General features: G+C 42.8%; 1 protein-coding gene across 1 annotated transcript in view; it reads left to right on the top strand.

Annotated features, from left to right (window-relative positions):
* SOS2 (SOS Ras/Rho guanine nucleotide exchange factor 2) overlaps positions 1-27,301 on the top strand; it is a 2,018,564-nt gene that overhangs the window by 1,220,912 nt on the left and 770,351 nt on the right. The window contains exons 12-13 of the mRNA XM_044074288.1: positions 25,301-25,423; positions 25,617-25,720. Coding sequence (XP_043930223.1) covers positions 25,301-25,423; positions 25,617-25,720 — 227 coding nt within the window. The remainder of the gene's footprint in view (positions 1-25,300; positions 25,424-25,616; positions 25,721-27,301) is intronic.

The raw sequence follows: 27,301 nt of genomic DNA, 5'->3' as shown, positions 1-27,301 counted from the left end.
ACTGCCACAAAGAAGGAGCTCACTCAGGAGAGCTCTACAGTTCATCTTCCTGACTGAGAGTCCAGGATGATGGACCATTTTGGAAAGCTGGTGGATGCTTCAGCAATGTTTTCTGTGTATGCACTGAATTATTTGGCACACATGATTAGGCTGCAGTAAGACCTAGTCAAGGAGATCACTGAGTCTACCCCTGGGTCCATGTCAGCAAAGGACAAGAAACTGTTCTCCTTTCGAATGACCATCCTGACATCTATTGCTAACACTTCTATGTTTCTACTCTCCCATGCAACCGAGGATGCCACTATAACTGCTGGTACAGGCATTGCCATCAGGCACCACACGTGACTCTGGCTTTGTGCGTTTTCGGAACCTTTCAAGTAGTCTTTTACGAATGCCCCATACGACAGTTCCACCCTTTTTGGGAAGTCTGTACTTGACATCTTAGTACAGAGTGAGAAGGACTGGAAGACACTGCCATCAAGATCCAGTTTTTGTCCCAGCAAAAAACCTTCTCTAGGAATCAGTGAGGAGCCAAGATGATGTGGTTCTGGAAATCTCAGAGCTATTCTCAGGACACTCTGGACTCGCATTCCCCCAGGGGCAGAGGGAGATTTGATAGACACCGCCCTAGAGGCAGGGGGGGTCTGAGAAATCAAGGGTCCCGAGAGCACTTCTCAGAGACCCGTGCAGCAACCCTGAAGGGTTGCCCAGCTGCTCGTCTCTGGAGACAGTCAGGGGTCACCTCTTGCTGCACCCAGCGGCCTGGGAATCCATCACAGAAGATCATTGGGCGTTGAAAATTATATCCAGAGACTATTCAATCCCCTTTCTCAAGCCACCTCCACCACCTCCACCACCCACATACCTCCTGGATGTTCCATCCACACAAAGGGAGGATGCAGTACTGGAAATTGCAAAGCTGCTAGAAAAATGAGTCATCCAACCCGTCCTCCTAGACAAGTCTGGATTAGGCATTTATTCCAGATTCGTTTTGGTGCCAAAGAAGACCGGGGACTTAAGACCCATTCTGGATCTCTCCATCTTGAACCTGTCAGTGGCCAAGATGAAATTCTGGATGGTCACCCTGCAGTCTATCCTATTCTTCCTGCAGGAGAGTGATTGGATGTACTCAATTGACCTTCAAGATACGTACTACCACATCAAAATGGACAGGCAGTCTCAGAGGTTTCTCCGCTTCCAGCTGGGAGCCAGTCATTACCAGTTCAGAGCGCTCCCCTTTGGTCTCACCACAGCCCCCAATGTGTTCACCAAAGTGATAGCAGTGGTAGCGGCTCACCTGAGATTCCAGGGTATACAAGTCTTCCCCTACCTGGACAATTGGCTCCTCACTGCCCCTTCCAGGCATCAGCTCTGCCAAGCGAGGGATTCCTTTCTTCTCTTAGCGCAGCAGTTGGGCATTGCCATCAATCTCAGCAAGTTGTCACTGGCCCCGGTTCAAGTATTAGATTTCATTGGGGCTCGATTGGACACAATTCAGACCAAAGTCTCTTACCTCAGGGAGAATACAGTCTCTGAAGCTACATGTCCTTTGTGTTCTTCAAGCTCTGTCTCTGACAGCAGAAATGGTATTAAGGGCATTGGGGTCCATGGCAGCCGCAAGCAATCTTTTACCCATGGCACGTTTTCACATGCGAGTTCTTCAGTGGACCATCGCGGCTCATTGGTACATGTTAGAGCTCCCATTGTTACACCCCATTTGAGTGTCTCGAGTGTGCAGGGGATCTCTTCTGTGGTGGATTCATTCTCTAGATCTTCTTTGGGGGTCTCTCTTTTCTTTCACCTTCCCCTCGGCCACAGTTACTGCAGATGCCTCTCTGCTAGGGTAGGGGGAGCACTGCTTGGGAAGGGCAATCTAAGGCATGTGGTCCCCCTATAAGACCAGATTGCATATCAGTGTCCTGGAGATGAGGGTGGTGCTTCTAGCGTTCCAGGCTCTCCATGCCTATCTTCCCACCGGGACGATTGCTGTCCAGATGGACAATATGTCTGTGGTCTGGTATATCAACAAGCAGTGGGAACCAAGTCTTATCCCCTATGTCACGATGCCATGACAGTGTAGGAGTGGGCGATCTCCATCGGCCGTTTTCTGATGGGAACATTCCGGGAAGGTCCATCATTCTATTGGACAGGCTCAGTGGGTCTATTCTGATGCCTTACGAGTGGTCTCTGAATCCTTCAGTAGTGAAACAGATCTTTCTCAGGTGGGATCAGCCTTGCTGCGATCTCTTCGCCTCTCTTTCCAACTCGAAATGCAGTGAGTTTTTCACTCTGAAAGCCCCACCAGGGGAAGCCCCCAGAGACTCTCTGATTCATGCTTGGCCCCCGGTCCTCTGTATGCTTAACCTCCTCTTCCCTTAATACCAAACTTCCTTCAGAAAGCACGCAGGCTGAGGAGCTTATTTATCCTCATTGCCCCATTTTGGCCTCAGCAAGTGTGGTTCCTCTCTCTGGTGGTCTCACCTGGTGGCTCCACCCTGGATGTTGGTTGCAGTTCCGGATCTCATTTCTCATCCTTCAGGGAATTCCCCATTCAGACCTGGACAGTCTGAAGCTCAGTGCTTGGCTGTTCCAGTTCCCATGATAGTCAGGACTCCCAGCTTGTTTTCACCTGTCAAAAGGATCCTGGTGGCAGCTCATAAGTCTTCCACCAGAAGGGCTGTACTCCAGCAAATGGAGACGTTTTTCGATCTGGACTTCCCAGCGTTCGCTAGATCCTTTCGCTGCCCCAGTTTCTGTGGTTTTAGAATTTTTGGCAGGGATCTTTCAGCAAGGTGCCAGTTCTTCTACAGTCAAGGTCCAATTAGCGATTTCTAATTTTCATGTGGGTGATAACATGGCTTCCTTAGCATCTTCTAAGCTTTGCAAAGCCTTTTTAGGCACCCGGTGAAGGATCCTATGTCGCCATAGGATGTTACGTTAGTTCTGCAAGCTCTAGTTTCGTCCCACTTTGAGCCTGCAGCCTCTGTGGGTCTGTCATTTTTCCTGGAGTATGGCCTTCTTGGTTTCTATTACTTCTGCCAGGATGGTTTCGGAGCTTCAAGCTTTGTCAGTCAAGCCTCCTTATCTGTTTTTTCATAAGGAAAGGGTATCTTTGCGTAGTAATCCATCCTTTCTTCCTAAGGTAGCTTCAGAGTTCAATATTAATCAGGTGATTAATCTCCCAATCTTTTTTCCAAATTTTTAAAACAAGGGAGAAAACAAATTGCATTTGTTGGATGTGCACAGACAGTTACATTTTTATCTGCACAGGACTAAATCCGTTCGTAAGTCTGACCATCTCTTCATTTCTTACTGTAAACCCTTTTTGAGGAAACCAGTATCAAAGGTCACCATTGCCCGTTGGATTTCCCAGTGTATTACACTGGCGTATTCTGCTAGGGGTTTATCCACGCCAAGTCACGTGAAGGCACATTCCACTAGATCTGTGGCTACTTCAACGGCCTTTTGGTCCAGTTTCATTAGATGACATCTGCTGTGCGGTTACTTGAACTTCATCACATACCTTCAGCTCGCATTACAGCTAGACATCATATCCAGGAACAGGGCATCCTTTGACTCCGCCGTGCTCCAGAATGTCCTTCCATAGGGCCTCCCAGGTGTTTAGTAGCTGGGGACTCTGTCCCACAGGTTGGAGACCAAATGAAGACAACAACTTTAGATAAAGAAGATGTTCTTCACGTTTCACTGTTGCAGTCATCACACTTGGGTTATTATGCCAGGGGTCGCCCTCAGTCAGCCCAAATACCAGAGGCTTAGTATTTCTGCATCGTTTGCTCTCATTCCAGGACTGACGTCAGGTCATCAGTGGTATAAAATCAGGCAGCCGACGCTATTACATCAGTCTTTCTTGCTGAGGAGCCCGAAGCAGAAGCAGTTCACACGAGTGCCGGTAGGCCGCTACCTGAGTTTTCGTTTCCGAAATTGAAGTTGAAGTCTTCTAAAGCTAAGTACCCCATTGGGGATCCTTTTTTCTTGCTCTAACCTATGTCAGAAGAAGTTAACAATTGTGTCACCTGTGGAAAGCAAATACCACACCGAGATTTCCATTCTTACTGCGTCACTGTTTAGGCCCATCCACAACGTCCCTTGCTGTTGGTTTTGTGCTTTGTTCAGTGCCAGAACTAGACATCGTTGGGCCCTTATTGTAGCTAAATACTTTCGCTCTTGATCTCCGTATTCCGAAATGGCTTCGGTAAGCCATCTGACTACCGATTTTCCGAAAAAAAAAAACATAAGGATAAAGACCGCACAGGTCCAAAACTGCCGACAACACTTCCGTTAAGCTAGTTGCGAGTTCGCCGGTACACAGTGAGGTGCTTTTGCAGCCCCTGATGCCCGCTTCTATGGATTCGCAGGCCGCTACCGAGACCCATTCGGAGTCTGGTATGCCGTGAGACTCTTCTTTGACTAAGGATACTGCGGATGTCTCTACCTTGGATGGGTTCGGAGCCGCTGAGCAGGCACCAGCTTCCGAGGAAGTTCTTCGCACTACCGATATTTGACATAAACTTATCACTTCTTTCACGTCTTCAGTTCCTTCTAAAACTATCAATTTCTAAGGCCCAGGGTACGAACTACTCCTAAAAAAAAAGACTACCCAAGCTCAAGCACCTGCTTCCATGCCTCAATTCAAAATGCTTAAAATGACAGAAGACCATATCATGCTTATTAGGGGAGCCTACCCCTTCTGAAAGAAAAAGAGACTTGTCCCCAGCAGCTTTATCTGACCAAGAGTCCGATGACTCTGAGGTTTCTGAATATGAAGACATGCCCTTGTCTTCTTATGAGGATTCAGATGCAGAAGAATCCATTCTTTCTGCCTCTCCTCCATAGGATTTTTCTTTTGGTGAAACCCTATATACTTTGAGAGAACATTTCTATTGGGAATGTCAGCATTATCCTTTATCCAAAAAAGAGACTCGGGGAATTTTTAGATTTACCACAGCACAGACCTTTGGCTATTCCTCCTGTCCTGGATGTTGTGGATGATGTTTTCATGGAATCCAGTTTAACTCCTGATACCCTACCACCTGCTCCCAGGAAACCTGACATATATTAAAGAGTCCCTGACTCGCACAAATTTTTTTTTTTCAAAAATCCTACTGCTGACCCCAGAGGTCATCTCCCAAGGACCTAAAGGAATAAAAGCAACCACAGCTATGAATCTCACCCCTTCGGACCAGGATTCCCAAGCTTTAGACAGACGGTTAAAAAATATACACCTCTGCAACTCTTGCCATTAGAGCACTAAATTGTCAGTTCCACATGTTGAAATACCAGCAACATACAATGTAACTCCTTAAGCAAAAATTATCAATCTTTCCAGCTTGTGCAGAAAATAAAGAATTATAAGAGCTTATGCATTCTGCATTCTGCAAACCAAGTTACTAAGCACACCTTGCAATGTGGCTTTGATACCCTAGAAGCATCCTGCAGGGCAGTAGTCACAGATTCCGTACTTAGAAGGCATGCTTGGTTTAAGGAACAGACCTTGCCAGACCACGTCAAATCAAAATTATTGGACGCACCATTGAACAAAGACAATTTGTTTGGCACCAAGGTAAGAGAGGTTTTAAAAAAGATGGAAGAAAAAGCTCAATTGAGGCAGACAGTTAATGACATTTTGCAAGTCCAGCCTTCGAGATTCAGTAGGCATTGCTCCTCCAAGCACTGGTCCTTTCCAACCCCCTCAAGGCCAGTTCAGACTAGACCTAGGGGAAGTAGACCCCCCCCCCCGACAGCAGTCCCAGAGAATGCAGAGATCTAAGCAATGGAGTACCTCCACTTCAAAAGCAGGGAGTGCTAAGCCACCCCCTTATGGAAAGAACTCACAATGACTTTTCAACTCCACCCCTTACCTCTGTCCACCTGCATGTGCCTGTAGGAGGAAAACTTGCCTCTCATGCAAAAAACTGGGCCTCAATCAACAATGACTGATGGGTCCTCAACACAGTGTCCCAGGGGTATAAATTTTAATTTCCCCACACTGCCAACCCCAAAAGGGTTCTCAGATCTTCCTCCAAACCAATGGGCAGAGGCCCAAAACCAAGTTCATTCCCTGCTCTCCCTGAGGGCAATGCAGCCTGTTCCTGCAGACCAGATAGGCTAAGGTTTCTATTCCAGACTTTTCCTGGTACCCAGAAAAGAGGGCACCTAGCGCCCAATCCTAGATCTATCAGTTCTAAACACCTTCCTGGTGATACCAAAATTCAAAATGCTCACCCTCCAGCAGCTTCTTCCTATGCAATCCAAAGATGCTTGGTTATCCACCCTAGACCTAATAGGGGCCTGTCTGCACATCCCAATCAGGGATTCTTGCAGAAAATATCTACGATGTTCTTTGTGTTTCACTGTTGCAGTTCATTACATTTGGGTAATCTACTAGCAGGTTGCCCTCAGTCGGCCTGATTATCAAAGTCTTGGGAAATGCGTTGGTTGCTGTCCCTTCTTCCATGACGTCAGGGATAAAAAACATGCAGCCGACGCCATTACATCAGTCTTTCTTGCTGCACGGTGCCCGAAGCAGAAGCAATTCGCAAGTGCCGGTCGGCCGACTCCTCACCATCGCCTGATGTCAGTAAAAGTTACTAATTGCATTACTTGTGGGAAGCAAATACTTCATGAGCATTTTCATTTGTACTGTATTCCTTGCCTAGGCCCTGACCACAATGTACCTTGCTGTCGGTTTTGTGCTAAATTTAATCAACACACGATTAAACATCGGTATATTTTTGCTTCTAAATATTTTGGCTCAAGATTTAACTATCCAGAAATGTCATCTGTTAGCAATCCGACTACCGGAATACATAAAAAACGCAAAGAAAAAGACAGAGACAGACCGAGGTCCAAAACCGACGACACTTCTCCTAAGCCAGTCGCCAGTTTCCCGGTACTCAGTGAGGCTCTTTCGCAGCCCCTGATACCCGCTACTTTTGATTCGTAGGCCTCTACTGAGACCCATTTGGAGTCCAGTATGCCACGAGATGCTTTAAGTATTGAACCCACGGATGTCTCTACCTTAGATGGGTCCGGAGCCGCTGTGCAGGCACCAGCTTCTGAGGGTGTTTTCAGGCCTACAGATTTGTATATTAAACCAACACCATCTTTAAAATGAAGGCCAAAATCTACCTCTGTGTCTAAAAAAACGATGCTTGGGCCACGTGCACAGGCCCCAATGCCTAAAAAAACAAATGATCAAAATGGCTGAAGATTGAATTACCTTGACCAGGGGTAGCCATCCCCCTCTTGCTGAGAGGCCTAGGCAAGGCACTGACTATGAATCTTCAGATCAGGTTTCTATTTCTTCTGATTCTTCTTCTGAACAGGATTTATCTATACCTACTTATGAGAACTCTGATGCAGAAGATTCCATTCCTTCTGCTTCTCCCCCTGAGGATTTATTTTTTGGAGAAACTTTACATACCTTAAGGGAACACTTCCACTGGGAAAGTCAGGATTTCTCTGAATCTAAAAAGAGACTTAGGGATTTTCTTCTTCTTCCTCAACATAGGCCTTTGGCTATACCTCCTGTTCTAGACATTGTTGATTATGTTTTTTCAGAATCCAGTATGACTCCGGATTCTCTGCCTCCGGCTCCTAGTAAGCCAGACAGATACTACAGGGTTCCTGACTCCCACAAATTCCTTTTCAAAAACCCTACTGCTGATCCTGTAACCATTTCTCAGGGTCCTAAGGGTGTTAAGGCCTCTATTGCTAAAAATCCTACCCCTTCTGACAGGGATTCCAAGGAGCTGGATAGATGGGGTAAGAAAGTTTACACGTCTGCAACAGCATGTCATGGGTCTATTTAAACAGAAAATGATGTTGATCTCTGACTGTGTAGAAAATAAAGAGTTGCAGGATTTATTGCATTCAGCTGAACAAGTTGGAAAACGTACTTTGCAATGTGGTTTTGATTCTTTGGAGGCCTCTTGCAAGGGTGCTGTAACTGGATCTGTGATAAGAAGGCATGCTTGGCTCAAAGAGCAAAATCTGCTTGACCCATGTTAAAGCAAAATTGTTGGATGCTCCCTTACAACAGGACAGTCTCTTTGGTAATAAGGCTGAATAAGTTTTAAAAATGCTGGAAGATAAAGATAAATCTATGCAAACTGTGAAAGATTTCTTCCAAGTGCAGCCACCCAGATTTAGTAGGCACTAGACTACTAAGAACTGTTTTTTTCCAGTTCCCTCGAGAGCCGCTCAAGTCAAATCCAGACATTCCAAAAGCTCCAGGTTTCAGTCACAAGGAACTTTTAGAACAAAACAATGGGGTGCCTCCACCTCCAAACCTGGAAGCAACAAAGCACCTCCCTGTGGTAAACAGTCTCAATGGTTTTCCTCTACAATCACCAAGCACTTACCTTTTGGCCGCCCCTTGGGGGGAAAACTGGCACTTCATGCAGGAAACTGGCAACTGATTACCCAGGACAAATGGGTTTTAAATATAGTATCCCAGTGATACAGATTTCATTTCAGTATGTTGCCAATCCCAAAAGGATGGCCAGATCTGCCTCCAAATCAGTGGGCAGAGGCCCAGAAACAAGTTCTGTCCCTCATGAATATGGGGGCTATTTAACCAGTACCAGAAGAGGAAAAGGGACAAGGTTTCTGTTAAAGACTTTTCCTGGTGCCCAGAAAAGACAAATCATGGCATCCAATTCTGGACTTATCCATTCTAAATGTATTTCTGGACATTCCAAAATTCAAGATGCTGACTCTTCAACAGGTACTACCTATGCTAGTCAAAGATGCCTAGTTGGTAACTCTAGACTTAAAAGAGGCTTACCTGCATATCCCAATCGGGGAATCTTGCAGAAGATACCTCCGCTTCAAAGCAGGCTACTTGCATTACCAGTTCTCTGCACTGCCCTTTGGCTTATCTACTGCGCTCAGGGTCTTCACAAAGTGCCTGGCACCAGTAATTGGATTTTGCAGGCAAAGAAATATTCAGATTTATCCGTACCTGGACGATTGTTTAATTCAGGCAGAAAACAAGGGCACTCTTCTAAAGCAGCTGTCATTTTTAAAAAGGGTTCTAACTTGTCTAGGGTACACCACAAACGAAAAGAAATCACAACTGGTACCCTCTCAAAAAATTACATTCCTGGGTGCAAGCTTTAATACAACTGCCCAGATGACTTACCTTACACCAGAAAAGCAAATTCAATTGATGACTTCAAACAGGTGGCCACACAAACTCTGCTATCTGCAATACAAATTCTGCAGGCCTTGGGGTTCATGGCCTCCTGCATTCTTCAAATTCCATATGCAAGACTGCATATGAGGAAACTTCAGTGGTACCTAAAAAGTTTATGGAGTCAGCATTGTCACAGCCTGGAAACAATGATTCCTATTATAAATTGCCTGCAACTAGAGTTCCTATGGTGGGCAGAGGCCTGCCACCAAAACAAGGGACTGCCATTCACTCCACCCCCTGCCACCCTAACTACAGACGCATCAGACTATGCTTGGGGGGGGGGGCGCAACTGGCAGGGAAATGCATTCAGGGCAAATGGAGCCCAAATCAAGTGCACCTACATATCAGAAAGAGATGCTAGCTGTACAGAATGCTCTGACACAGCCTTCAAGGACTACCTTCATTCAGGACAACTACTGATAAAGACAGACAACGCCACAGTTGTGGTACATAAACAAGCAGGAGGGTACACATTCCTACCCCCTTTGTACACTAGCCATGGCATTGTAGAACATGGCCTTGACTTATCAAATACATCTACAAGCTCAATTCCTGCCAGGAAAGCTAAATACTCTGACAGATGAACTAAGCAGAAATCTTATGGACCCACACGAATGGAAACTGGAACCACAAGTTTTCAACATGTTGACAAGCAAATGGTGGAGCCCAGACATAGATCTTTTTGCCTCACCCCAGAACTATCAGCTGGACAAATTCTGCACAAGAATTCATCACAAAAAAGCTTGGAAAGTGGATGATCTATCATTCAGCTGGAAAAACCTCAGTCTATGCTTTTCCCCCTCTGCCTCTGCACTCCAAAGTCCTGCTAAAAGTCAGACAGGACAAACCAAAAATGATTCTGATTGCTCCAGACTGGCCTCGCCAACACTGGTACCCACTGCCTCAGACATCTTACCTACTGTCTCAGCAGAACTACCAAATTCTGCACACTCAGCTCCAAACTTTGAATCTTGCAGCGTGGCTAATCAACTAATTTCAGCCTTTGCATCTCTCAGCAAACCTGTGATGGATGTCATTTTGGAGGCTAGAAGGCCTAGTACTAGAAAATCTTATGCTGACAAATGGAAAAGATTCTGTGCCTGGAACCAATCACAAGGAATAAGCAAGAGCAATGCCCAATATTCCTCAGATTCGGCAATACTTAACAAGGGCCTATCTTTTTCTTCCATAAAAATCCATGCCTCTGCCATTTCAGCTCATTACAACACAGAACCACCCCCTCTTCTCTCATCCTCTGCTAAACCAATATCTCAGAGGGGCCAAAAATTTAAGACCTCCCAGGAGAGCACCAACTCCTGCATGGGACCTCAACTTTGTTTTGGAAAAACTCACTTTACCTCCATTTGAGCCAGCTGCTACTGAGGACCTAAAAATTCTCTCTTGGAAAACAGCTTTCCTTTTAGCAGTCACTTCAGCTAGAAGGATTTCAGAATTACAGGCTTTTAAGGCAGTGGAGCCTTTCATTATTTTTTTATCCGGACAGGGTGGCTCTCAGGACCAATCCATCCTTTATGCTTAAGGTGGTATCCAGTGTGGCTCTTAATCAGACCATTCATCTGCCAACTTTCTTCCCCAATCCGCAGAACAAGGGTGAGCGGATTCTGCATTCATTGGATGTACACAGACAACTTAGATTCTACTTAAACAGGACAAAATCTCTAAGAAAATCTGAAGAGCTATTGGTGGCATTTGCTGCAGGGGCAGAGGGAAAGGTTATTTCAAAGCAGACTATTTCCAAATGGATAAGCCATTGTATTCATTTCTGCTATATGCACCATGGTAAGCCTATCTCCAAGGGGATCTGATCTCATTCCAGCAGGGCTGCATCTACTTCTGCAGCCTTTCTCAGAGGGGTTCCTACCAGAGACATTCTAGAAGCTGCTCCCTGGAGCTCAGTTCATATGTTCAAATATTACCGTCTACCTCTCTTCTTTAAATCCAGAGTTGGTTTTGCCACTGCTGTCCTGCAGGGCCTTATAGCTGCTCCTAATGCTGTATAAATCCATACTCCCAACCATAGCTTTGGGATTCTACCCAAATGTAATGACTGCAACAGTGAAACACGAAGAACATAGTACAGTTATGTGCACTTGCCATAAATGATATTGCTCCCCTTTTCGGGGCACCTGACATCTGGGGCAAGAAAAACTGATGTAATGGCGTCTGCTGCATGTTTTATATCCCTGATGACCTGATGTCATGGAAGAAGGGACAGCACTTGACGCAGGACCCAAGACTTTGTTAATCAGGCCGACTGAGGGCAACCTGCCAGCAGATTACCCAAATGTAATGACTGCAACAGTGAATACACTCAAACATCTACATTTATGGTAGGTGTACACACAGCTGTACTTTTCAGGGCAGGATCTATGCACTTTCAGTTATCTGCGCTTCCCTTTGGCGTATCCACTGCTCCCAGAGTTTTCACAAAATGCCTGGCTCCTGCCATTGCTTTTTGCAGACAAAGAAATATTCAAATTTACCCCTACTTGGACGACTGCCTAATTCAGGCAGACAGTCAGGAAAAGCTGATACAGCACCTGACCTTTGTAAAGGGCCTACTGACCTCACTGGGGTACACTATAAACAAAAAAAATCCAAACTAGTCCCCACTTAAAAAAAATTGTATTCCTGGGAGCAAGCCTGGACACAGCATCTCAGATGGCATTCCTTACTCCAGAAAAGCAAGCCTATCTAACAGGCTAGTTCTCTCAACTAGCCACCAAAACACAGTTATCCGCAAGAAAAATCCTGCAAACTTTAGGGTTCATGGGCTCCTGCATTCTATTCATTCCATATGCCAGACTGCATATGAGGAAACTTCAGTGGTACTTAAAAAGCCTTTGGTGTCAACACTCTCAGGACCTGGAAACTATCATACCTATGATACCTTGTCTAAGGAAAGATTTTCTTTGTTGGGAAGCAGCATGCAACCACAACAAGGGCCTTCCCTTTTCACAACCCCACGCTACCCAGACTACTCCTGGGGTGCACACCTGGACGGCAGGTGCATTCAGGGCCACTGGAGCCCAAATCAAATACATCTGAACATCAACCAAAAAAAGATGCTAGCTGTTCAGCACACTCTGACAGATTTCAAACCCCTACTGTTTTCAGGGCCTCTACTAATCAAAACAGACAACACTACAGTGATCTGGTACATCAACAAGCAGGAAGGAACTCACTCTTATACACTCTGAAGGCTAGCCATGACCCTTTGGCACACGGCTTCAGCTATGCAAATTCACCTGCTAGCACATTTCCTGCCAGGCAACCAAAACTCTCTGGCAGACAATTTAAGCAGAAATCTCCTAGACCCGCACGAGTGGCAATTGAACCACAGCACCTTCAGCCTTGTAACCCAGAAATGGTGTACCCCGAAGGTGGACCTTTTTGCCTCCCACAACAACCAGCTCAGCAAATTCTGCACCAGGGAACCTCACAGCAAGGCCTGGAAAGTGGATGCCCTATCCTTCCAATGGGTAAACCTCTCGATCTATGCATTTCCCCCTCTACCTCATCTTACAAGGGTACTACTCAAAATAAGGGAGGAAAAACCAAGAGCAATCCTGATTTGCCCCAGACTGGCCACGCCAACACTGATACCCACTACTGCGCAGTCTGTCACTGCTGCCTCCATGGCACCTCCCTCAGATCCCAACTCTCCTGACCCAGCAGAATGGAGAATTCTTGCATCCACAATTGCAGACCCTGAACCTGGCAGCCTGGCTTATTCCCTGACCTCTCCTCCAGTGGCCAGACTAAGCAAGCAAGTCCTGGACTTTTTACATGAGGCCAGACATCCCAGCACTAGAAAATCCTATGTTGACAAGTGGAAAAGGTATTGCACTGCATCCAGATTAAAGGAGGTGAACCAACACAGCCCTCCTTACCTCTCATCATCCTGGATTACCTAGCAGACCTACTTCACAGGCCCCTATCCTTCTCTTCTATTAAAATTCATGCCTGTGCCATCTCTGCTCATTACAGTGCAGAGCCACCTCTCTTTTCTCACCCCCTCATCAAACCGTTCCTATGAGGGGCTAACAACTTAAGGCCACCCAGAAGAGCTCCTACCCCAGCTTGGAACATTATCTTTGTGTTGGAAAAGCTCATGCTATCCCCTCCCCCTTTGAGCCTGCAGTTTCAGCAGAGTTAAAATTCCTCTCTTGGAAAACAGCTTTGCTTCTGGCCATCACTTCAGCTAGAAGAGTGTCTGAGCTACAAGCACTCATGGCTGTGGAACCATTCATCATTTTTCATGCTGCCAGGGTCTCCCTCAGGACTAACCCAACTTTCATGCCTAAAGTGGTATCCAGTGTGGCCCTCAACCAATCTATTCATTTGCCCACCTTTTTCCCTTAGCCTCAAAATAACGGGGAAAGGATCCTGCACTCTTTAGATGTGCACAGACAGCTCAGATTCTACCTGGATAGGACTAAGCCCTTTAGGAAAACTGACCAGTTACTAGTCAGCTTTGCAGCAGGGGCGGAGGGCAAGGCCATATCCAAACAAAGCATGTCCAAATGGATAGCACACTTTATCCATTTATCTTACAAACACCATGGGAAACCACCCCCTCAGGTGGTCAGGACACATTCCCCAAGGGCAACCTCCACCTCTGCAGCTTTTCTCAGAAGAGTCCCTACCAGGGACATCCTGGAGGCTGCAACATGGAGTTCTGTTCATACCTTCACCAAGCATTACCACCTACCTAACTTTTCCAAATCCAGGGCAGGCTTTGCAACAGCAGTCTTGCAGGGCATACTAGCCAGCCCCAACTCTTCTTGACTGCCTCCACCCTTTACTTCAGCTTTGAGAATCAACCCAAGTGTGATGACTGCATCAGTGAAACACGAAGAACATAGTACAGTTGTGTACACTTACCATAAATGTAGATGTTCGAGTGTATTCACTGTTGCAGTCCTGGTTTCCCACCCTCCATCCCCCTTGTCTCTCTCACTGTCTCTCTTCTTGACTCATTAAAGGCATTTTTGGTATTTACTTTTTGCTGGTGGTGTTCTTCCACCATAACCTAGCTCCCTATTTGGGGGCTCCGGACATTTGGGGCAAGAAAAACTGATGTAATGGCATCGGCTGCCTGATTTTATACCACTGACGACCTGACTTCAGTCCTGGAGCGACAGCAACCGACGCAGAAATACTAAGTCTCTGGTATTCGGGCTGACTGAGGGCTACCCCTGGCAGGATAACCCGAGTGTGATGACTGCAACAGTGAATACACTCAAACGTCTACATTTATGGTAAGTGTACCTAACTGTACTTTATGTACTCAGCATAACATTCCATCTGAGTTGTTGCTCTTCATTTGTCTTCAACCGTTCCCTCCCTTCTTCCCCTTGTCTTGCATATATACTGTGTGGTGGTCTGGCGAGTAGAGGATGTGGTCACCACCAGGGTGCCTCTTACTCTCCATTTTCTTGCTTATAGGGACATTTAGCATGGAACAAGGTGTTGGGTCAGGTGTGGATGCTAGGTTAGGCAGCAAACTCGATCTAAAGAGGGGAAAGAGACAGGGGCATTATGGGTAGGGAACGAGCTTAGAGCTCGGATCAGATGCCGGATATGCGCCCAAGTCAGATCCGTGCCGGATCTGGTGACCCACAGGTTGAAGACAAATGAAGAGTAACAACTCAGATGGAACGTTATGGTGAGTACATAACTTCTTTTTTCTATTTCTTTAACTTCTCCATTACTAATCTTCTTTTATACTTTTCCTCTGTGTCTTCTTATTTTTTGAAGTAATGCACAAAAAACCAAAGACAAGCAAAGAATAATCCACGACCTTGAAGAAAGGAACCAGAACTCTGCTAAAGTCCACAAGGCTGTATTTTTATTTCTGAAGTGTTCCAAAAGTCACAGATAAAATCACACTGAAGTATTCCAAAAATCACAGATAAAATCACACAAGCGCTTTCGCTCAGGCAGTCCTGAGCTTTATCAAGTGAAAACAAAATGCAGTATGCAGTAACCTCCATTAAATAGCCTAGCAATTATACAATTAATTAATTAGTAAGTCTAGTACTAAGGTGTGGTGCTTTGGAGTTGGATGTTAAAAAAGTTAGTCATTATACCAACTCAAAAATGAAATGTTTGCAACAACATCTGCACTTAAATAAAATGACTAATCATAAAAACATTTTAAAATACCAGTTTCCTAGGTTTCAGAACATAAAAGTCTGAAGTCTGGTTGGGGTTGTAGATTGTTAAGGAATATGCTTAAAGATGTGTTTGGATTGTCAGTGAATTGTTAAAAACTTTTTCTTTTTATTATTACTTTGCACTGATAAAGACATGCAATAAAATGTGCGTGAGATATTTTTGATGCCCATCCATATACCATTTCATATAGAATTTGATTTATTAGTCAGAATCCTAAAACCGTGGATGTTCAGTAATTTAATATGCTGTGTGGGGATGCTGTGGTATGAAGCGGGTCAAGTATGAGAGTTATAACCTAGCCCTCCTAAGCTTGAGGACCGGTTTAATGCTGATCATCCCATTCAGACCTGGTGGCTTCCCTGCATTCAGTCTCAACTGCCATAATAGTTCACGGTAGCCCAAGGTGGATTCCCAGTCACCACCTCTTGCATCTGGCTCAACCTGTTCCAGAACTAGAAACTGAATTTTGGGATCTGGGCAGGAGAGTGAGTGTTTATAGAAGGCATTGGTTTCCTTCTTCCTGGTCATGTCATAAAGATGCTCGTGAATCGTTTCCTTAATTCCCTCTCAGTTTTGCCCACATAGAAACTTTGACAGTTGGTGCACATCCCCAAGTATCGACCCTCTAGAGGCACAGGTGTAAAATCCAGTGGGGTGTATCTTGTAGTTCCTAGACGGGAGGTATGGTGCTGTTTCTTTAGATATGGCATGACATTGGGCACAGGCACCACATCTGAAAGTGCCCAGCCTTGGTTGTTTTACCTTCATCTTTTTTCTTTGATTTCTTTCAAATAATTCCTTTAGATTGGCCCCTCTTTTACGAACAAAACTGGGTTTAGGTGGTATATAGTCTTTTAGATCTTCAAAGAGGGTTAAAACCGGCCAGTGATGTAAGATTGTTTCTTCCAATTCATAGGAATTTGATGGGTATGTGTGTGCAAAACTGTTAGTGTGAACAGTATCCTTGTTTTGTGTATTGTTGGTCACTGGTACAAACCCCCCCCCTAGTATTGGTTTGTAGAGGGAATGTCGTGCAGATTTTACCTCTGCTGCTAGAGTTAGAAATAGTTCCAGAGGGTAACCTCTCTCCAAAAAGCTTTTTCAAAAATTCCACCTCAGAATCAAAATCTTTCTCCGTACTGCATATTCTACTTGCTCTGATGAGCTGCTCCTTAATGATCCCCCTCTTTTGATATGGTGGGTGGGCACTTTCGAAGTGTAGCAAGGAGTTGGAAAATGTTGCCTTGCGATGTAGTTTGGAATGGAAAGTTTTCTGATTGTAGTCCTTGTAAAGAGTAATGTCCAGATAATGAAGTTCGTGCTGATCCACTGTGTGTGTGAATTGTAGGAAATTCGTTGTTGAATTGATGTGTATAAGGAATTCAGATAGGTTCCCTTCAGAGCCAGACCATAAAATACCGATGTCATCCAAATAGCGTCTGTAGAACAGAATGTGATCTTTCCATGGGGGTATTAGAACGAATGTATGCTCCCACATGTGCAATATTACATTTGCGTAGAAGGATGCACAAGATGCCCCCATGGCAACCCCCTTGCCGGTATAATTCACCATTAAAAAAGATGAAGTTGTTGGACAAAACCATCTCCATCATTTCGGTGAGCAAGTTGGACATTTTGTTACTAAGGGTTGTCTTCTGGCCTAGAAATTGGGCAAACCATTCCAAACCTATTTGATGAGGGATGCTGGAAAACAGATCTTTGATGTCCACTGTGACCATTAAGGTGTCTGGGGAGTAGCAAGAGGTGGGAATGTCCCGGAGGAAGTGCCAAGAATCCTTGCAAACGTGGGACAATAAAGATGTGTATTCTTTAGTCATGTAATCAATAAATTTTCCCAGGGGCTCAGTCACTCCACCTGCTCCTGATACAATCGGCCGGAATTGTAGTGGATTTATTCCTTTATGGGTTTTAGGTATCCCAAAGATGACTGGTATTCTGGGCTTTTCCACATGTAAGTAGTTATAGACCTTTTCATTGATGGCCTGTTGTAATAGAAGGTCAGTAAGATAGTACTTAATCTCAGCAAAGGCTATATTGATCTCGTCTTGTGAAACCGTCTCGTATTGTTCGTCATTCTGCAACATAATGTGCATGTGGGCTTCGTAGTCCTCTGAGAACATAAGGACAATTCCCCTCCTTTATCAGGTTTCATGACCCTGATTTTTCTTCATGCAAGTGTTCAATAAAATTCATTTCTTGTTCAGAAAAATTTGGATGAAGTAGAATTTCTTGATTATTATATACTTTCCTGAAGTCATTCTCCACTAACTTTTCAAAGAAGAGAATTATTGGGTGTAGTGGGGGGTTAAAGAGACTTGTACGCGGTGGGCCTGCTGCATTAAGTGTTTGCCCTTTAAAAATCAAATTTAAATTTAAAGCTCTGGTAAACATTTTTAAATCTATCAGAGCTTGTGTTAAATTCATGGGTTTAGTTGGGACAAAATGTAACCCTCGGGTGAAAATATCAAAAGCATTTGTAGGAAGGTTCATGTCCGTGTAATTGTATATGGCAAAGTTGATTTTATCTGTGACTTTTGGAACACTTCAGAAATAAAAATACAGCCTTGTGGACTTTAGCAGAGTTCTGGTTCCTTTCTTCAAGGTCGTGGATTATTCTTTGCTCTTCTTATTTTTTGTATTGTAAAGTTTTCCATGTCTGAATTTGTTTGCCTGTATTTCTCTTCAAATAGCTTTGGTGATACTCTTTTGTTTAGTGATTAGTTATGCTTTCTCCTTTGCATAGATATTACACTATATTAAATGTCTTTTCCTTTCCCATGTCCATATTTCTTCTTCACATGTCTCCTGATCTTCCTGTTTCTCTTTACTTTGGAGATGCGTTGCATCCTGCTGTGATGTAACCTGTGTTAGACCTTCTACACCAAATCCTTCACTTCGCAGACATGCCATAACTTCAACTTCTGTTTTTTTAACGTCTGCTTTACTAATTTTCTTTTCTCTACATTCCGTCCTTGTGATGTTCTTTTTTTTTTATTGTAAAATGTTCAATGTCTAGATGACTTTGCCTGTATTTCTCTTCAAATATTTTTGGGACTGCTGTCTTATATTGATTAATTTGGCTTTCGCCTTTGCATAAATATTGCACCATATCAAATCTTTCTTTCCCATGTCCATATATTTTTTTTAATCCCTAACTGAGAGAGTTTTTCAATGATACCTAAGTGGGGGTATTGTGTCAAAAGCCTTGGCCAGGTCAAGAAAGATGGCATGGCACTGTCTTACCTTCATCCAGAGCTTTGGTGACTTTCTTGAAGTCCACCAGGTTTAATAAACATGATCTACCCCTTAACAAAGCCAGATTGAATTGGGTCTAGAGTTTTAAGGTTGCCTATGTCCTTGTTGATAAGGTCCATGTTGATTCTTTCCATGGCCTTGCAGATGAGACTGGTTAGACTTATGGGTCTGTAGTGCCTAGGGTTTTTTGATGGCCCCGCTTTGTGCAAGGGGATTACTTAATAAGCATCCTGGGATGTTTCTGGTCTCACTGGGGCTGTGTTTTTGGCCTACAAGAGCACAGATAAAACCTGATTTCTAGAGATACTAGGCAGAAGACTGGTGTTTGCGTATGCTTTGGGGTATGGCCAGAGGGGCCAGGGGGGTGAAATTTGCACCAAGTCTTTCAGCTATGGTACCGTCTGTTACCAGTTCTGCACAAAGCTGGGCATTCCCTTTTAAGTTTTGGATGTAAAGAATGTATGATTATTCTTAGCTAAGGAACACTGTTTTAGCTTTATAGTTAGCTTAGAGGATTTCACAATATTTCTGATTTGCTTGTTCAAGCTGAGGAGGGAATTCTTCCTCTGCTGAGTCAATTTCTTCCTCTTGTTATATAACCTCTTTATACTTGAGGTTCAGCAGGGTGGCTTTTTTTTTGTGAGTACCTGATTTTGATCTGGTCAGGAACAGCCTCGTGTCTATACAGCTTCTTAAGTGTTTGTACAGGGCATATTCATAGGAGTCTTTGTTGTCTGTCAGTATGGGAGTGTAACACTTTTTATACCATTGCTTAGTAGTCTGCAGTTACCTTTGGAAAAGTTCTTCAGTTTTTTTCCCCCTGTGAAAGTGTCAGATCCAATAGTTACTTCAAATGAGACAGTTTTGTGGTCCAATCTTACCAGGGAAGGCATCACACAGGGAGAGTGCAGTGACTGCACTTGTTGGTGAGTACTTTGTCTAAAACATTTGAGCCCCTTGTGAAGGTGTAGACTATCTGTTCCAGACAAAATGAATTAACAAAATCCGGGAAGATCTGGGCGAGCATGTTTGCACTCATACATGTTACCCAATTGATGGAAGGATAGTTGAAATTACCCATAACTAAGGTGATGGGTTGTATGGAGACTGAGTCCTGTAAGTCCAGGTAGGTGGTGTGCTTTTCTTGGTTCATGGTGGGGGACCTATAGCTAACAATGATCTAGTAGGGTATTTTGCCTAGAGTTAATTGGACATGGAGTAATTTGAGAGAGTCAGGTTGTTTGACCAGTCTTGAGGTATACTTGGCTTTAATGAAGATGCATACCCATCCACCTTTGCTTCTTTCACACTTATTTTGAGGTCTTAACATGTGGAAGGCATTGTAGCCTTGTACGACTGGGGAGCTGTCTGTGATCTTGAACCATGTCTCAGTAACTGCACAGACGTTAGCATCTTCCAAGGTGAGGAGTGCTTCCAGGGAGTGCAGCTTCATGTTTAGACTTCTAGAATTAAGCAGCAGAACCTTGAGTTTACCGTGGGTGGGTTTGTTACATCGGAAATTTTCTTGTTTTGACATTGCCTAAAAAACACACCGTGGGGGAGGCAAACGCCTTTGCCAGTGTCCGAAAGCCTAGAGGAGAAAGGTGCGGACCATCTTTGGCAAAGCAGCGTGACCTGTTGACCATGTCATCACAGGCTGACAGATACTGAATCCCCCAGGACTGACCCCAGATGCTAAGCCAGTTGTTGAAGTCTATCGTTTTTGTTTATACTGTGGCATCATCCTGGGAGAAGGTAGAATGCTGCTTAGGGCTAGGGTCATATTTGCCTGGGACACACAGTCTTCTGAGAGGTCAGTTAGGTCTCTCTTCTTATCATCCTGGGAGGTACGTCTCAAGTCATTCACCCCACCATGAACTATGACCAAGTCATAACTGTACTTGTTGAGTGGCTTGAGTGCATGCATGATATGATGGATCCTGGCACCTGACAGGTAGCTGACTGTTACCTTCTCTTTAACCAGCCTGGTGAGGGGAAGATATGTGTGCTTCACTCTGGAGTCACCTATGACCAGGGCATTTCTTTTAGAGATTTTTGCCTTACGGGCTTATTTGTTGAGACACATTTGTACGTGGTATTATGTGTAGTGATTTCTGTTTGTGTAACAGTGTGAGCATTTTGTTTACTTTTGGGAGGTCTCTGAACTTATGGTAGACTTCTAGTGAGTACCTGTACATATGTGGGTGGTATTATGTGTAGTGGTTTCTGTTTGTGTAACAGTGTGAGCATTTTGTTTACTTTTGGGAGGTCTCTGAACTTATGGTAGACTTCTAGTGAGTACCTATACGTATGTGGGTCTATGTGTTGTGTCTTTAGTTTGTGTGAGAGGTGAAGAGTGTGTCCTGACAACCTGTAATTTCTTAGTGGACTTAACATCTCACATAGGGCATTTATTTGCTGTAGGAGTGAATCGTTGTCAGTATACATGAAGCAATTACTACATTGGCTCAGTATTTCCATTTCAGTCAGGCTGGATGGAGAAATGATGGGGAAACTCTATCCATTATAGCGGCTTTTTACCATATGAGCTGTTAGGGAAAGGAGTAACCTAGATGACCAATTTCTGCACTAGGACTATCAAGGGTTGTTATATTGAGGGTTGTGGATGATAGATGTGGCAACGCTGCACAGTGCACAACTAAGTTGCCTTTGTGTAGCAGAGAAGCTTATGAGGGTTCCACTGACAGTTGCCTATGGAAAAATTGTGTTTCAAGGAGTTTGCGTCTATACAGGGCATCAGTAACCCACATTATGTGATGCACAGTGACGAGCAAACATGAAACTTAAATATAGGCAGACTTAAACAGTTTTAACTACTCTACCAGTAGGAAAGTACACAATGAACCTTCCTCCAGCAATTCCTAGGTCAGATAAGGCTGGATTCACACTCTTTTGCCAAAAGGGTGCAGGGGAGCCTTTCTTAATGTAAAATGACTGGTTTAGTGCTTGAGTGCAACAAAAACAGGCTAGATTCAGTAGGTCTCAAGCTAGACAATGCTATCCAGGCTGAAAATACACTTGAAAACAAATACAGAATATATGCAGTCACAACAGTAAAAAGTAGAAAAAATTCAGTTATCAGATACAATACAATTAAAAAGTACAGTGGAGGCACAACATATACTTATTTTCTTGACAAAGAAATCTCAAGTGCTTCCCCAACCTAAACAGACCAGGCTACTTCCCAGTGCACTAGATGGAATGTCTACAGACCTCTTGATGTAAAAACAAGTGCTTGCTAGAGTGTAAGAATACATTACTTTATAGGATCATAGGAGGTTACTAGGCTGTTGGTCCTGAGGCCATTAGAAGCCTAGCCAAGAATTTAGTCCATGTTCCAACAATAAGCTTCTGATGCCACTGTACAGCAAGGACACAGGTGGAATCCCAGAGGTTTTTTTTCTGTTCCCCATCCAGTTATAGGGTCATAGGAAGTTATCCAACAGCTAGCAAGAAAATAAACTCAGATCAAGTAAATCAGTAGAACAGACAATAAGAGGCAAAATGTACTTTTTCAGTACAAGCACAAGGAAAGGCAAAAAAAATCAGTATTATCAACAGCAGTGTAGAAAGGGAGGAGCTTATTAAGCTCAATTTACCATAGGGGTGGGCAGTTTAAAATCACCATGTTTAAAAAGCTCATCAGCCAAGGGGAGTGTGAATGGGAAACACTAGCAGGGAATCACCAGCAGTGGTTTAGTTTATGCAGACTTGAAACATTTTTAGCAAAAGACAAAGAGCCAAGAAATTCACTGTGTATTTAAGTATCACTCAAGAGGCAATTAACCAATTAAAAAACATGTGAAATGTGTAGCCTAGATAAATTAAGATTCTGCCTCTCACCTAGAATAAAAACATCAGGCCAAGCAGATTTCTTAAAACAGAAAACAAAATAGAGTAGGTAAAACAGAAAGCACAGACAAAAAAGGTCATCATACACATTTTTTTTTAAATTGGTGTGTAAAATTATTTATACCGATTGCAGATTTCTAAGAGATTTAGCAGATAGTCATAAATAATTATGTTTCCTCCCACATCCACATCCTGTAGGTGGATTGGACCCTCTAAATTGGCCCTAGGTGTGAGTGTGTGTCTTCTGTAAAACTCCACTGCCAATCATGAGCAGACAGGTGATCCGCTGTGGCGACCCCTAACAGGGAAAAGCCGAAAGAAGAAAAAGAAGTCATAAATAGCTATATACTGGTGATTACATAACTGTGTACTAAATGAAAGTTACCAATAGTTGGAGCTGTGTCCAATGTGACTATTAGAGCAAACCACTGAAGTTCTTGTTGAATGTGCATCATTTCAGCCACCTGTTTGCCCCTTTATTTTGACTTTGTTTGTTTGTATGTGTACTACTGGGGTCAAAGTAAATTGGAAGAAGTCCTCCCTTACCTGATTCACAGTATGTCCTTCATCAGAGTAGAGTTGGAGACGCTGTAAAATTGGTTATTCTTGCCGGGCGAATTCTGAGGCATGGTTTAAGATGAATTTGAGCAACATATTAACAGGGAGGGAGATCATTGTGCTGACAAGTGCAGCATCGTTATATCATCTGCAGCTGGAATGCCATAGTTTTCCGATGTGTATGAAGCACATAAGATCAGTTTGGGGGGGGGGGGGTTGTCTACATACATTGAGTACTGCAGCTACACAGTAGGGTAAGACTACATACAGTGCATTACTGAATTGCGTACCATGATATATAAATCACATAGGGCTGGGCCTGTTAAATGGCACACATGTTTTATGAATAGTGCTATGAATTAGGCTTTTTCCCCACAAACCTTTCATGTGCATACAAACACAGAAATATTTATAGACAGTCAGGTGACAAACCAGTAAAAATCCATTATTAGGATACATTTTCTTCATCTTTATTGATAAATACATTGGTACTTCCACAGAACATTTTTTCAGTGCATGACATTTCATGTATTATAGTGCTCAGCTGTGTAATTTTATTAAATTTAGTAACATTTAGTATTAGTAACTGTCAACACATAGGTTCATTGAAACTGTGAGTGGTGGCATTATAGGCCTAATAGCTTAGGACATTGATCTACTCCAAATTGCATGGATCCCCAGTACTGGATGATTGGGTTTGAACCCAGATTTCCAATTTTGCAGTATGACAGCACTACTGTACTCTACACTGACATGCTATCTCATCCACAAAATATTATTACACCTCTAGCAGTCTACAGGCATCCTTAAGATTCTGGAGTATTTTCTGACAAATCAATTTTTTTTGTGGCTAGTAAGTGCTATTAAACAAAGTGCAGACAGCAGTGTTCAGTAAATAAAAATGAAAGCATTCAAAGCCTTTACACCAATACAGTAACATATTACAAAAAACACAGGCTTATATTTTTCTCTAAATTTGCAACTATGAGTCCCTATAACTTGGTAACCATAAAGCTTAAGCATGTACTCTACCAGCAGCATTTTTTTCAACCAGACTTGAGCTTTCATATAATAGCTTGTAGTCCCTTTCCTTTTGACATCTTTGAAAATAGGAAAATAAATACCTATTTGCATAAATGAGAATAATGCTCACAGCTGCACTAAAACTTTCAAACATAGAGTAACAATCAGTGATGGCTTTCTTCAGCATCATCTGTTTCACCATGTAAATTGTTTGTTTTTATGAATATTAATGACAATTTGGAAGTATTGTATATCTTTATAATGACTGACAAACTTGCAGAATCTCCAGTGTCACTAAGTTTATGTGAACATTACTATTTTATTTTTTATTTCTGTTATGATGTTTCACATTAAGCCCCTTGGTAAAATGCAGCTCACCAGTTTATGGAAATATGAATGTAAATATGAAATTGTGTATGACAAGTGACAAACAAAGCTTAATAAGTTACTGCAGTACATCATTATACAGTCTTATTGTTATTTTGTTTGTCTCATCCTGCCCTTTCACAAATTTTTGAAAGGAGGGATGGTGTACAACAAACAACAAAAAAAAAACCTGCAAAAACACCAAAATTGAGCCAAAAATAAAGCAAGTAATTTAGCGTTTCATTCTTTTACTCTTAGAACTTGTTCAGAAAGAGTAAAAAAACGAAAGGAATACATTATTTGCTTTATTTTTGGTTCCAGTTTGGTGGTTTTGTCATTTCCCTTCACAAATGTTGCACTTTTAACTACTAAGTCAATTGGTTAACGGATCTAGCTCCAAAAATGTTATGAAACCTTTGGGAGCTATGGATGCCAAATGGAAATATCTCAAAATGTTCTGCAGGTGTGAATGAGCTGTAGTGTATATATTATGCTAACTACACTGTAGTCCATAATATTTGGCTGCATGTATATGTGTGAATGAATTAAGTATTTAAATGATAGTAGTAAATATAAATAGCTTAATTAATATTGCTAGTGTTGCGTGTAGCATGTCCTGTAAACTTAATCAGAAATACATTATACAGTTTCAAACCACATAAGTAGAATACATGTTATGTTCTAGTTTTACAGGAATTCATGGTAATGTAACAGCTTGAAAGCACTACAGGAATTTCAGCATATTTTCTTTTTCATTCTTTTTTTCAATTGGGTATTAAGGTTTGAGATCCCTGATCCTGAGCCTTCAGAGGCTGATAAACTTGCAAAAGAAAAGGGAGATGACCCATTTACCACTGACCTGAAGAGATTTCGTAAGGAGTATGTTCAGCCTGTACAGCTCAGGTATGCAACAGGATTTATGCAGTGCATGTTGCTGTCAACTAACAAAAATGTAATAATTCAGAACAGTGCTGAAAATAAACAGTTTAGATGGGCTTTCACTGAGAGTTTTGCTGATAGTCACCTTTGCCCTTTGGCTTTTATTCTGAATAGCAGCTTGTTACTGCTTTCTAAAATGAAGTATTTTTTTCCCTAGGGTTCTAAATGTATTTCGTCATTGGGTAGAACATCATTTCTATGACTTTGAGAGAGACCCTTGTTTACTTACTAGGTTAGAGGAATTCATTTCAAATGTCAAAGGTAAGCTAGCTTGTGTTTTTTCAAAAATAAAAATGACATAGACATTGGGGCTTAACCAAGTTATAATCTTACATTTAGATGTTTAACAGGAATGTTTCACATATTAGAAATGTTTTGTTTGTATTTTCCAACAAACTTGCTTCTTTTTCCCTTTATTTTGCTATTTTAGGTGTTGTCAATGATTAGAAATAGTGGAAATATTATACACCCAACAGAAAGTACAGTTTCTCTTGTATTTTATTGTCGAAGTTATTTGAAGAGCACCTCATCAGCACATCTCGTAACACTGACAAGTGTGCAAGGGCAGTCCTTAAAGTGACCTACAGTTTATTCATAAATGAATAAGATAGAGCCACATTCAAATGCCGCTCTTCTGGCTAGACTTGGGTGTTTGGACATCTCTCTGGGGGTGGTAGTTTCCCTCCCAAACCATGTCCATCAGTAGAAAAGCTAGATGTGAGGAGAGCATAACCTGCTTTATTTTAATTTCTTCTAACTGCTGAAGTAAGTAGTTATCTGCTTTCGTTGGAGTTTTGTCATGTGTTTTGAGGCTTTTTTGACTTTCTGTAGTATGTTTTATATTCTGCTGTACATTTGGCTGCTAGTTTTAATTTACTGGATAGTTAATAAGGTGTCTGGAAAAAGAAATTACAATCAAGTGTTAGGCTGCACAGTGGCTCCTTGGTTAAGGTCACTTTGTCAGATCTCCAGTCATTATCTCTGTGGAGTTTGCATGATTCCACTGCGTCTTCTTGCGTTTTCTTTTAGTACTCTGGTTTTCTCCCACCCCCCCAAGAGCACATTGTTTGGCTACCATGAAGTGTCTGTCTGTATTTCATTTCTGTTGCCCGTACAGCCTGTGCCATGTCATATGTACCTTTGTGGTGCTACAAAAGGTAATTTTTACCTTGATTTGGCTTTCATTCCATGTACCTCAAAGGTAGAAGGAAGAAAGGGAAAAGAAGCCTTCCTAGTAGAAGAAGATCTGATCTTTTCAGACCACTTCCACTCCTTTTCCCGCTTAGGTTTTGACACTGATAATGATGATATAGTTTACTTAGTATTACTTCTAAGGAGGTCTTTTTACAGGTACTATTAATTAAGATCCCCTTTTTCAAAAGAGGGGTTAGGTAACACTCTTCATCACACAAGAAATACTGTTATCTTTCTGGGTATTAAATGTTGTTGTGTCTTTTGGCTTTTCCCGGTTAGGGGTCGCCACAGCGGAACTCCGGTCCGCTAATGATTGGTAGTTGATTTTACGTGGCGAGTTACCAGCTCTGACGCACAACCTTCAACGAAGGTGCGCCCATTCACGCATGTCTCCACACAGAAGACGCTCTAGTTGAAAATCGAACCGGACAGCATCTTACTTTGAGATGACAACGCTACCGCAGCACCACCACCGTGGGTCATCTTTATGGGTATTAAATATTTACATATATTGCTTTACAGTGGTATAGGTACACATACAATTATAGAGGAAAAAAACACTTTAAACACTTTTCATTAACTTCATGCATTATACATATATTTTCCTTTTAAGCATTTATCATTCACTCCAGCATTACATAAATTGCT

The sequence above is a fragment of the Protopterus annectens genome, chromosome 6.part0 (genome assembly GCF_019279795.1).
Source record: "Protopterus annectens isolate FY-2018-M chromosome 6.part0, PAN1.0, whole genome shotgun sequence".
Lineage (NCBI taxonomy): Eukaryota > Metazoa > Chordata > Ceratodontiformes > Protopteridae > Protopterus > Protopterus annectens.
The sequence above is the reverse complement of the archived record's forward strand: the minus strand, read 5'-3'. Positions and strand labels throughout refer to the sequence as shown.